At 44.8% G+C, this 12,720-nt stretch overlaps 1 protein-coding gene across 1 annotated transcript in view; it reads left to right on the top strand.

The window, feature by feature from the left end:
* Positions 1–4,872: 4,872 nt before the first annotated feature.
* Positions 4,873–12,720, top strand: part of CADM1 (cell adhesion molecule 1) — a 288,504-nt gene continuing 280,656 nt past the window's right edge. Inside the window, exon 1 of the mRNA XM_077839810.1 lies at positions 4,873–4,996. Within this exon, the coding sequence (XP_077695936.1) occupies positions 4,882–4,996 (115 nt within the window). The 5' untranslated portion in view covers positions 4,873–4,881. The remainder of the gene's footprint in view (positions 4,997–12,720) is intronic.

The following is a 12,720-nucleotide window of genomic DNA, read 5'->3' as shown; positions in this document are numbered from 1 at the left end:
CATGCCCTTTCTGTTAAGGCATTCTTAGACCCATAATATTTAAGGAATAATGAGAGAAAGATATTAAGTTCCTCTTTCCAATGGAAGACACACCTACTAGTTGATAGCCAAGATGATGGATTGCATAAAATTTATTAAGGCACAGCTTAGCAGTCTGGAGGAGCAATTCTCTGGAGCTAGTCTGTTTTGAAGAGGGAGGAAGGGTGGCTCAATTCAATTGAGACAATTAAGACCTGTAAAAATTATTGCACAGATGGAAAATCAATAGAAAGGTAAGTTACCAGCTCTTCGACACCCATCTCCCATTGACTGTCAATCCAGAAAACAAGGAAATGGGGTGGGCAGATGGTGCCTGTCCAGAGATGACTGCACCCCACTTCATGGCTAAAAGAGCAGAAGAGAGAACTCTGTTCCATATAATAATGCACTGATGTCAAACTTGCAGAAATTGAAAAGAACTGTGGATTCATGGCACCCCCTTGGGAGACCCATCCTCATGCCCACGAACTGACTCCTATCTTCGGCTTATACCTTACATTGGCCAAAGTGAGTAGAAAGGTGGTAGAAGGTTACTTTAGCTTATGAGTCTCTTCAGGGAGCAGTTGGATGGAGGAGTGAGAGAAGTTTGAAAGAAAAAACACAACAGTCAAAGGAATGATGCAAATGAAGTTACCTGAACTAAACAGCTGTTGATTTATGGCTTTGAGGGCTCCTGGTGAGGATACTTCTTTTGATTGGTGTATTGCAGTGGGACTAAGTTGCCACCCATCTTCTGTGTTTCTTTAGTGGGGAAACATACACCTATTAACTTGTACCATTTACCAGCATTGGCCTCATGGTCTCAATTGCATCATCTTACTCCTGGGCTGCCTTTGTTTTGATCATAAAATACACTCGGGGGGAGAGAGTGAGACAGATGACAGTAATGGCTCCATAGCTGTGTTCTGAGCAACTCCTAAATTGTGAACCTAAGGTTGCTACTATTACCTCCTCCATAGTCAGTTTCCTACTCCACCTTTTTTTACTACCCCTTTCCTGTTTTTGCCTTCTTTCTAATAAGAGTCCAGATTAGCCAACCAGAACAAATCTACCTGTGTAACACTACTGTGACCAGAGGGTCCAGCTAAACCTGATGCCTGAGAAGCTTGATTTCAGTGGAAGCTCGCCAGGTCCCAGAGTGGCTAAATGGATGTTGACAGGTTTCAGAGCAGCAGCTGTGTTCGTCTGTATTCACAAAAAGAAAAGGAGGACTTGTGGCACCTTAGAGACTAACCAATTTATTTGAGCATGAGCTTTCGTGAGCTACAGCTCACTTCATCGGATGTTGTAATCTTTGACACTTCCTTCTGTTGCTTGTAGTCCCCAGGCTTTCCCTGTCTCAACTGACAGCAGGCAATATCGGGGTGACATTTCAGTGCGGTATTCCAGGGCAGGTCATGTCTTTTTTTTTCCCAGGCTGCCTCTCACCAGAGGCCAGCAGGTTTGTCTTACTACAGCTGCTTCACCTCCAAACAATCTGAGACTCCAAGACACCTGAGCTGAAAGACCAAATCAAAAGAGGGGAAAAGCATAGTAGGTATGTTGTGCAGATCTTTCTGGTTTATTCTGAAATTCACCAAGAGTTTAGCAGCTTGGGTTAGTTGTATCAAAACTGCCTTAAATGTCTAGAGGGTGTGTTCTCCAAGGACTCCTGGAAAGCCCTGCCAGTGAAGGATCGATCTTTGGCTTCATGTGTTGTGGTGGTCTCTTCCCTGCGGGGAGTCTAGGCTTCAACTTGACCAGCAAATATATTAAAACTACAATGGCCTCTGTCTCCATTCTGGGACTAACACATGCCAGTTCGTGTTTAAAAATACACCTTTCTTCTCCAGTGAAGACCAGGCCTCTTTTTTTCCTCCCCCATCAGATCCAAATCCTTTATAATCTGTGCCCCTTCATTGATGTCAAAGATATGTGGGAGAGCTCATGGTCACATTGGCCATCCTGGTGGTGGTTTCATGAGCAATGTAATGTGTAATCAGGTGCACCAGCCTGGTAAAGTGTGATAGCATTTGCCCACTGTTCAGTAGCTGGCCTCTATCAGCTAACATCTCCTGTCTGTCTTAAAAATCCAGCATTGCAAATTCTCTTTAGATCTTTCCTGCCCCTTAGTAAGCCGAAAGGTTCAATATGACTGGATCTTGGTTTGCATGTCAGTTGTCCTTGGCTAGAAATGTTATACAGAGTCCAGCTCAATCTGTCTTTAAAGCAGCAGAATTTACATTTTTGTACAGTTTCCCCTTAATATTATTTCTTAAATTCATTCTTAACATGAATTCTACTCTCTCAACTATGAATCATGGACAGATTAATCAGTCATAGCCATATGCTATGTCTGATTTTTCTTAGCAACTGGACTGCCGACATTAGAGACAGAAGGTGCATTTTCTTATCTTAGCTATGCGTTTTCCTCCTTTCTGTGTCACCCCCCCCCCCCGCCTTCCTTATTTTGCCTTAAACAATAGAATCCGATTTCAATAGTGGAACCAGAGAGCTTCTGCCTAAAATCACTTTTTTTACTCTAACAGCAGCATTTTGATACCATCTGAGACTGGTAACAAAGGGGTTTTTCCATTAAAAGACACTATACAAACAGGCACTAAGAAATTGTTTAAAAACATCCACTTTTGGGGGGGGGGTGGGAGAGGAGAGTTTTAAATGTTTTTCTTTTGTGTACTTAAAAAGGATTTGTTCGGCTCATAAAACAAAACAAATCTCTGGCAACCACACCTTGAATGTAAATGTTGTGACAGTAAATTGTAACATCTGAAAAGCCCTGTTGGATAATCCATGCAACTCACTGCTAAATTCTGCTTTCCCTAGTGAGCAGTAGTACACTGAACAAATTGGGCGTTTAGTCATAAAGGACTTAACCACTGCCACATACACCACTGTTGCTTGCTACTAATGCTATGGCAGCCTATTTGGTCTGTAGTCAGGAATGCCTGCTGCTGAATTCGAGAGGTAAAAGAATGGTGGGGCTTGTGGTTAGCACAGAATCCGTATCCTCCCTTCCCCTGTCCCATTTACCAATAGGCTTGTGCACACACAGTATTGAACCAGTTTAACTAAGGCTTTGCCTACATAGGAAAGTTTCTTCATTGTAACCTAAGGTGTGAATTTAAACCAATAAATTACCCTGGTATAATTAGAGCTGTGCAAATATCCGCTCTTTTGGTTCACTGGCAGTTTATAAACTGTTTTGGGTTGAACAAAACATTTTTGTTTTGACAGTCTAAATGGTCCATTTTGATCTTGATGACTTCTAATTTTTTTGATAAAAGGAAAGGGATTTTTAAAACATTTTGAATTAAAGTGTTACAGTACAACAGCAATCCGAATACACTATTTATGTAACATTTTTGGTGTAGCTAAATCTACATTTTTACCTGGAAAAAGTCTGAGCATTTTTGCCTTTAGGTATAATCCCCCATTTAGACACTCTTATTCCAGGTTAAGTATGGCTTTTTTTCAGTTTAGTTTAACCCCCTTCCCCTAATCAATGTAAACTAAACTGAAAAAAGCCCCCGGGGAAGTCAGACCATTATAATGGATATACTTTCCCATGTAGCCAAGGCCTAAAAGTGTGTGAGGTTTTTTTAAAACAGATTTAGGTAAATTGGCAAAACTTTCTGTGGATACTCTTACAGTGACTTCAAAAATGGCTTGTAGCTGGTTACCTTACACTGATATATTGCAAAAAGAAAAGGAGTACGTGGCGCACCTTAGAGACTAAGAAATTTAGTCTGATGACGTGAGCTGTAGCTCATGAAAGTTTACCCTCAAATAAATTTGTTAGTCTCTAAGGTGCCCCCGTGCTCCTTTTCTTCTTGAGAATACAGACTAACACGGCTGCTACTCTGAAAACTGATATATTGGTTTACTTTGCACCTGTAACTTTAACCCAGTTTTAAATCAATGTAAGTATGTCCCCTCTGGCTGTGACTTGAGTGATTCTAACTGAAGTGGGTTGCTCTGCTGAGGAAATGGGCTAAGGCTGACTTAGCAGAAGCGCAAAGCAGCATACAGCGGCGTGGACGGTGAAGGTGATTCGCACCAAGTCGCGGCCTGGCAGTGGCCTGCCTCAGATCCTGTCCACCTAGGCCTGAAGCCGGCGAAGCCGGCTTGCTTTCGGGAGTGACACCATCCTGATTTAAACTCTGCAGCTCTCCAGAGGGGTGCAGGGGGGTGTGTGTAGGTGGGGGGGGGCAGTTAAATGGCTTGTGAAGATTTGGGAGGGTGCCTTAGCGGGGTCCATGAGAGGAAGTAAGAGGGGGTGGGGCGCGCCCTGGGTGGGGGGGGGCGGAGGCATTCTGGGCGGGGAGGAGCTGGGGGAGGGGTGGGGGATGCAGGCAGCTCTGGGCTGCAGGTTTTATGGGGGGGGCGCTGGGGGTGTGCAGGCAGGGAGGGGTGTGGGCAGCAGGTACCTGTGGGGGATGCAGCAGGTGGATCGGGGGCCAGGGGCTGCAGCCGGTGCCGTGGGGGCGTTGGGGTATGGAGGGCGGATGCGGTGGTGGGGGCAGAGGGGTAGGGATGGGGTTGGGGGCAGGGGAGACGTGGGGTACCTGGTTCCCTCCCCTCCCCCCCCCCCCCCGGACACCTGGCTCAGGGGAGCAGTAACCTCACCCCTCCCACCGCCGATGCGCCCCTCGCCGGAGATGAGACTTTACCCTCGCTCCCTTATCGCGGGGCGGGGCCCCGGCTGGGCTCATTAGCATCCCACCAGCAGGCGGCGAGAGGGGCGGGGCTGCCCCGCCCCGCGGTGACGTCGGCGCATCTCATTAGCGGGCGCTGGATCGCCGGGCGCGGGCGGCGCGGGCAGAGCGAAGCAGGTGCCCGGACATGGCGAGTCGGACCGAGCCCAGCGGCTGCTCCGGGCGCGGCGGCGGCGGGGCCCCCGGCATCCTCCCGCTCCCGCTGCTGCTGCTGCTCGCCGCCGCCGCGCTCATCCCCAGAGGTAGGCAGGGGGGCTCCCCGCTGCCCCCCCATAACCTCCCCCTAACCCCCCATAGGGCCCCGCTGCCCCCCAACCCCACACTGCCCCCTATAGCGCCCCGCTGCACCCCCATAACCTCCCCTTAACCCCCCATAGCGCCCCGCTGCCCCAACCCCATACTGCCCCCCATAATCTCCCCCTAACCCCCATAGCGCCCCGCTGCACCCCCATAACTCCCCCTAACCCTCCATAGCGCCCGCTGCCCCAACCCCATACTGCACCCCCATAACTTCCCCCATAGCGCCCCGCTGCACCCCCATAACTCCCCCTAACCCCCCATAGCGCCCGCTGCCCCAACCCCATACTGCACCCCCATAACCTCCCCCTAACCCCCCATAGCGCCCTGCTGCACCCCATAGTGCTCCCATAGCTCCCCCTTACCTCCCCTATATTCCCGTGCCCGTATAGCTTCCCTTCTCCACCCCCTTATAGTTCTTCTGGACCCCTATAGCCCTCAGCACGGCTCTTCCCCCCTGCCCCCCTTGCAGGGCCACTCTCGGGGCTGGCCGCAGCCCCCTCTGCCTGGCTTTCCGAAGCAGAAGTTGCCCCCCGTGATTGGCTCCGGCTCCTGGTTTTCCCCCAGGTCCTGACTCATTGTGTTTCTCCCTTCAGCAGCCGGGCTGGCGCTGGGGCTGGGGCTGCGGCTTGGGGAGGGCAGGTTTCTTCTCCCCATTTCCTCTCCTTCGGCCAGGCAGGGAGGCAGGTAGCGATTGTGGTGAATTAAGACTCTTAGCCCTTATCAGTGTTTTGAATCCGGCCACTCTGCCGCCTCCTGGGCTTGCAGCCTCCCGTACAGCCCTCCTGCTTCTCTAAATCTTGCAGGGATGTGGAGATTGGAAGGACTCGTTCAGATCAAGTGTTGGGAGTCTCAGCTCCCCTTTCCCAGCCCTGTTGTTACAGGGGCTAGCTCCGTGTTGTAAATAGAAGGGGATTTTATTTCCTTCCCTCTATTGCAAACGTTTTTCTCTTCCAACAGCAGCGCCTGTGAGTGTTGGCAAGATTGGAAATGAAGAGGGCAGTATTTGCTTTCAATAACAAAAGGGAGAGAGACAAATCACTTCACCGTCAGATCACTCTTTGCAATGCTTCAGATAATGCTGTTTGCCGATTTCTTTTTACCCATACCTCCCTAAATAAACACATGTGTGGAACAGATCAGATTGAACCTCCCTTGTGCAGAGAACAGATGATCAGTTACAACAGCAGCAACAAGTAGCCAAAAAAATGAATAAAAGCCATATCGGAAAGAATGCTTAACTGTATTGTGGCCTGAAGGTTGTTCTTTGGCTACTATGAAAGTCTTCTAGCATTTCTCTAATGTTTGGTTTTTACCAGTTATTTTCACAATTATGTAAATAGCATACAGCTGAGTAAATCATAATACACTAGGTCAAGCCCTTGAGAGGATTATTCCATGCAAAGCATTTTTAAAAAGTGCTCTATTTTCTCCAAGCCATTTATTTTATAGACTAAATGTGTATCGGGTACATAAAAGGAGATTTTTTTTTGGTCTCATTTTTCTTGCACTGAAAGCTTTGTGTGAATCGCTAAGTCTTTAATTAATGGGTTGGTAGATAAATTGGTTTGGCAAGCCTGGATTTGTTCGAAGTTTCTTCTTTGTGATGTCCAAGTTTTGATCTTAATAAAATATTCCTGAAAGAGCATTTTTGGACTAGTGCATTATGAAAGACCCTGTGTCATTAAAACCTGGGTGCACATGAGGATCTGAAACTGGTGAATAATAGAGGCAACAATACATTGGCTGCTGAAGAGACTGTTGGGCACAGATATTTCCTTTAGACCAAAAACGATCAATCTTTAGGGTTGCTTATGGAGAGTAAAGTAATGGACTACATCTGAGTGCTAAGCCTGCTTGTTGAGTGAATGGTGAAAGTAGTAACTGCTTTGTTTATAAATATTTTGCTATCTGAAATTGCTGTTCTTAACAGGGGATATATATATATAGTGACTAGTAAAGAAGGAATTGTGGGCTTGACAGTGCATGGCGAAGCGACGTGAAAATTCTGTTACGGGTTACCATGGAAGCAGCTTCTTGCTCTTGTGTATGGCTATCAAGTAGTGTTCACATTGAAAAGTAATTGGTTTCTGTGTGTTTTCTATAATTCTTCGTTCATAGAATTGTTGTAATTGAAAGTGGCTAAGTAAGTCTGGGCCATATGCTGCAAAGGCAGGCTTCTGTCAGTGCAGCCTCAGAAAGGATACCCTGATGATGAATCAGGAAGCCAGAAAGTCTTTAGTGAAGAGTCGAAAACCTGTTGGTATAGAAGTAGAACTTACGTGCTTCCATTTTCTTTTCTGTTGTGGTTAATGGGAGCCTTGTTACACTAAAGAACTCATTTTAACATAATATGTCTTTCATTCAGACTAGATGCTTTTCCCATGGTGATTGTTTTGGATTAAATGGATGTTAATTTAACCCAGCTAAAATGGGTTTGCCCAAGCCTTTCTCTTTCTGGCTCTCTAAAATTTCTCCTGCTTTACAGGAAAGCTGTTTGATTTAACTTCAAGCTATCACTGGAATCTCAGCAGACAGTTTTGTGGGTGATTTGGAGCAACTTCTGCAGTACGATGCACAGTGTTTTTGCAGTGGCTTGACAAGATTGTATTCTGGGCTACGTATTCTACAAAGTGCTGCCTAGCTATTGTTGCGTTTCTTCTGCATTGAACTGAATAGCCACAGGAGGGACTGTCTGGCTTTGATAAAATATCCCTCATTAATGCCACTTTATATTTACAGTGTGTCACTGGAGACGCACAAGGCTTCATTCACTGACTTGTGTGACAAGAGGCGCTAGCGTTATTTGACTGGGACATTTTGGAGGAACAAGAGAGTCATTGAGGGATCTTTTGAATTTAACTAATACGAAAGGGGGAGGTAGAGAATAAGAGGCAGGCAGTTCTCTTGAACAAAGAGCTTTATTCATATGTATGTTTTACATGTTTTCCCCAGTGGCCTTCTTGGTCAGGCAGTGGGGGAAGAAAACTGGTGTCACTTTCAGTTCATTATTCTGACTTGACATACCTTCTTTTCATGAGGAATGCTCTCCAGAGCAAGGCCGCCATCCTTGGCCGCCTGCGTACCAATTAGGACAATGGCAGTTACTTTATGCATGTGCCATTTTAAAACACATTGTTTCGGAGGAAGTGCTAACTTGTGTTCCTATCCCTCCTCTTAGCTCAGCTGTTCCATAGACGTAAGTGCCTGCTTGGTGGGAGAGGGGGGTGGGAAAGGAAGGGAATATGCCTTTGGCTGACAGTGGAGTGGTTTTTTTTGTTTTTGTTTTTGTTCTTGTCCTTTTTTATAAAAGGATAGGGAAACAGAGATGTCACTTTGGCATGATTCTCATCCGTGCAAAGGCCAACGCTCCGTATGTTCAAACGCTCAGGTATTTATGCAATAACTGCACCATGTTCATGGTTTTTAAGACGTTTTGCTGCCAGATGAATTTTTGTCCTTTTCAAAAAATGACATTGTAAAATGGGCTCTGGTTTTATGTGATCATGGAGTTTGCTTGGGCTCCTGTGCATACCTGTTAGGTTTTAGCTTCACGCATAGTGAATTGCTCAGTCGTTGGAGCTGGAGAATTGGATCACTAAACAATACTTGAGCTAAAATAAAAATGCTTTCCTAACATGGCTATGAATACACAGTATCTCATTCCCTCTTTCTGCATCTCAAAATCTCAATGCCTCATCTCCTGCTTAGAATCACCATTTAAAAAAAAAAACACCACATTTTTATTAAACGAAAGGCTCGTACCATGCTACTACACGGCAAGCCTGGTAAATGGAGCCCAGCTAATAGACATAACAATCTGAATTAAAATATAGCAGCGTTAGGAGCAATTGAAAAGAAATGAAAATGAGGGATCTGAACTCTGCAGTTCTTCAGTTGAAAGGGATGTGACTGACCTGTACATTGGGCATTCTTCACTGACAGACTGGAGAGCACCACGCAGTGGTAACTGTTGCAGAATGGATACTTTGCTACTTGGAGCCTGGCAGTCATTAATCTCCACTAAAAGTTTGATTATCTGAGGCAAAGGGTAAAGCACTAGACGCTCTCTCTGCATTGGCTGAATTTATGTCAAATTTCCTTAAAATTCCTGAAATGTTTTGCTCGCTTCTCCTTCCCCCTGCCCCCAGCACTTTTAAAAGCGATTAATATGCAATAATAAGTTTCCTGGAAGTACTGAAAGAAAATCTATGCCATGGCAGTAAATACTTGTTTGGTGGTAATTTCATAGCTTTGTGTGCCCTTCTGTCTCCAACTCTTGAGTTAAAATAGCTCCTTTCTGCAGTGCTGGGCAAGGGTACACTATGGTGGTATTGCCATATCTCACTGTCTTGGTGGAATCCTGTAATTGGGGTGTGCTTTGGAGCATGTTGTAATGGCTGTGCTGAATGAGTCAAGCTTGGTAATTGGTATAGGGCTAGGCAGTGTTAAGACTTGGTATAAAATAGTCTAATGCAATGATGAATCTGTATTTCTTTAGCACCTTTCATCTGATGGTCTCAGTGCTTTACCCACCTGTAAGTTTCGCTCACTCTGTGTGTGTGTGTGTGAAATAGGAAAAGAATACAGGAATGACTTCAGTTAGTACTGAACTGTAGTCAGTCCTGGGGTGGAACGAGCACCTGTGTAACACTGCACAGCGATATACTACATGGTAGTTTTAGACAGAATAACATTCCAATTCAAACCCGAGGGGGAATTTAGAGAGGCAGAGTATAACCGCCCAAACTGGAATCTTGTCTGACATCCAGAGTTAACAGACACAAGGTGGGTGAGGTAATATTGTTTATTGGTGAAAGAGAGAAGCTTTCACTAGCTGAAGTTGGTCCAATTAAAGATATTACCTCACCCACCTTGTGTCTCTAATAGTTTTTGACTGATACAGCTACAACAACCCTGCAAACCAAGGTTAACAGTTATACTTGTAAGAGAATACAGTGGGATATCTAATGACAAGAAGGGTCAGGACTTAAGTTTTACATCTTAGCCAGAATGGATAAGCCCTGTAAGCAACGGACCAGCAAAAAGATCTGCTCAGATTTCGGTGATTTAACGTGACTGGTCAACAATCCTACTGAGAATATGAGTTAAGCAGGCTCTTGTAAATATGGAGCAAGGTTGTAAGGAGCCTTTGTCTGCAAGCAGGAGAAAAAAATCTTACTATCCACTGTGTTTCACTGGGACTGAGCTGAGCATTTGGCATGAAAAAATATACTAAGTTTCTGGCTCTGGTGAGTGTTCTGCATGATATGCAAACACTTGAGTGAAATTGCAAAGGAGAGGCTGGCAAAGAAAATCCAACTATCCATTTTGGTTGTGATATGGGCTTATTCAAGGCGATTGAGCTGAGCACTGGTTGTAAGCATGATATTAGGTTTAGGAACCTAATCACCCATGAGGATTACTATGACCCCTTCTGAAGGACAGGAAGAGTAATACCAATCATCTAGGCTTCACGTACACAAGCTGTGGTGAGATGGGGGGTTAGTCACTACCACCTTCATCTCACTAATTTATTTCAGTTTTAAATTAACCAGTGACAATATTGGATACAACTAGACAACTCGAGAAGAGTTGCTGCTGCTCGTTTTGTTTTGGGGAGGCCATTGTACCCCTAAGACAGAGCATAGATATGTTCCTTCTTCAAGCAGCAGTCTTCATCAGTTTCTGGTGTTGATCTTTTGCTGTTTTTGTCTGTGTTTGGCTTTCTTTTTTGGTTGTGTAATTAAAAAAACACTTTACATCAAACAACTGACTCAGTAAATAAAAATAGCTCAATGCTGTTTCCTTTGGGCCGAGTCAGACTTGTGAACGTGGTACATGGGGGCAGCAGTATGCAGACAGTCTCTGCCCTGTTGCTTGATTAGTGCTAGATCTAAAAATGGATCAGACCTTGTGTCTGAGGCCATGCCCAACAGAATCCATTTTTGTTTTAGACCAGGCATGCTGCCTCCTCAAACTGTTTTTTTTTTAAGTGCTCTTATCAGCCTGTTTTGTTGATTAAAAATAAAAATAACTTTTCCTAGTAACTTTCCGGTAGTATTAAGTGTGTGCAGGTTGTTCTGGTTAGGGTGTTTGACACTGACTCTTGCAGATATTGGTAATTTACCTTTTTTAAAGTGTCTTTACAATTCTTTGGATATGTCTTTCATTTTGAGCAAAATATGGTAGGAATGTTTCAGGGTGTCCCAGAATTCCCTTTCTCTGACTGTATACAAAAGTTAGGCAATTCCTTTTGTTTCTGGGAATGTGATTTTTACCAGACTTCTAAAATGTCCTATGTGCAAGTGGACTGTAAATTCAAAGCATTCAGTTTTGAATTTACAGTCCACTTGCACATAGGACATTTTAGATTCAGATTCCAGCCACATAAGTAAACATTTATGCAGTGGTTTAGGGATACAAGCAAAGCTGGACATGTAATCTGTATCTTTTCTGGGTAACTGGACATTACACAGAAAACTCTGTAGTCATTTCCTTGTGGAGCACTTATACAGTTCTTCAGTGTTGCAGAACCACCAGCACTGAATAAACAGTCTTTGTTCAGAAACCCTCAATAAAAGGGAGAGAATTTAGCTGGAATGTTGCAATTACAAGTGGTACCTACTTGTTTAAATCTCGTAAAGCTCTGAAAAAGTAACTAGTTTAATTGCATGTTGCAGCCAACAGCTGCTGTTGTGGTTAATGGGAGGTTCCATTGCAGAACTTCCTTTGAAGGTCTTCTAGGGCTGGCTCAGCGGCTTTGGTGCAGCTGGCTTCAGACTTGTGTTGGGAGAGGTGGGGAGAACAAGGGGGTGTGGGAGGGATGCAGCAGGTTTTCCTTGAAACAAAGTATTATGAGGTTTTGGTCACGAGTTTACAATTGAAACAGTAGGGCCATGTTTCTAAGAGGCGCAGATGGGTGTTGGCCACCTTGGTGAATCCTAGTCAGTCTGAGTTAATCTAGTAAATTGAACTGGGTGTGTATATGGGTGCTGTACCTGAATTTGATATTCCATTTGGGGTTTGTCAGATACAGTAGTCAAGCCTGGGCATTCTGGGGGAACTCCAATGGGAGCTAGTTGATATTTCTCTGATTGTTAGGAGTGGGTAGGTAGGCCACATGGCAGGGCATGTGGGGTTTCTCCAGTGAATAAGGCGACTCAGGTTATTCTCTTCCTGTCTTAGACATCTGCTGTGGACACAACCAGCTCTCATGGCTGGGTCCAAACTCCACCCTTCACTCAGCTGCTGATGTATGTGGATTTTGCCTGCCCTGGGGGACCACAGCATACTGGGAAAGTCTGGTAATATATAGCCAGAACTTGTTAGTCAATGGGACTGCTCAAGCAAGTAGTGGCACATAAGCCAGAATGTCTGCTGGACCTGCTCTTATTGTACATGTACAGTACAATTTTTTTTAACAATCATGTAATTTGACTAGAACTTTAGTGAAGGAAATTCCCTGAGAATGTTGAATTCTGAAGATAAACTCATAAACAGCAAAACCAGTCTTATTAAGAGCTCAATACTGAGATACATAAATGCCATCTTTACACTCCTGTACAATGGGAATGAAGAAATGGCTTATTGTCTAGGTACTGGAGGCTTAATTGGAAGAGCTTATTGACTGACTTCTGTAGAAACTCTTGCTTCTACGTCACTGAAA

This window comes from Eretmochelys imbricata, chromosome 22 (genome assembly GCF_965152235.1).
Source record: "Eretmochelys imbricata isolate rEreImb1 chromosome 22, rEreImb1.hap1, whole genome shotgun sequence".
NCBI lineage: Eukaryota > Metazoa > Chordata > Testudines > Cheloniidae > Eretmochelys > Eretmochelys imbricata.
This window is presented reverse-complemented; position numbering and strand designations above follow the sequence as displayed.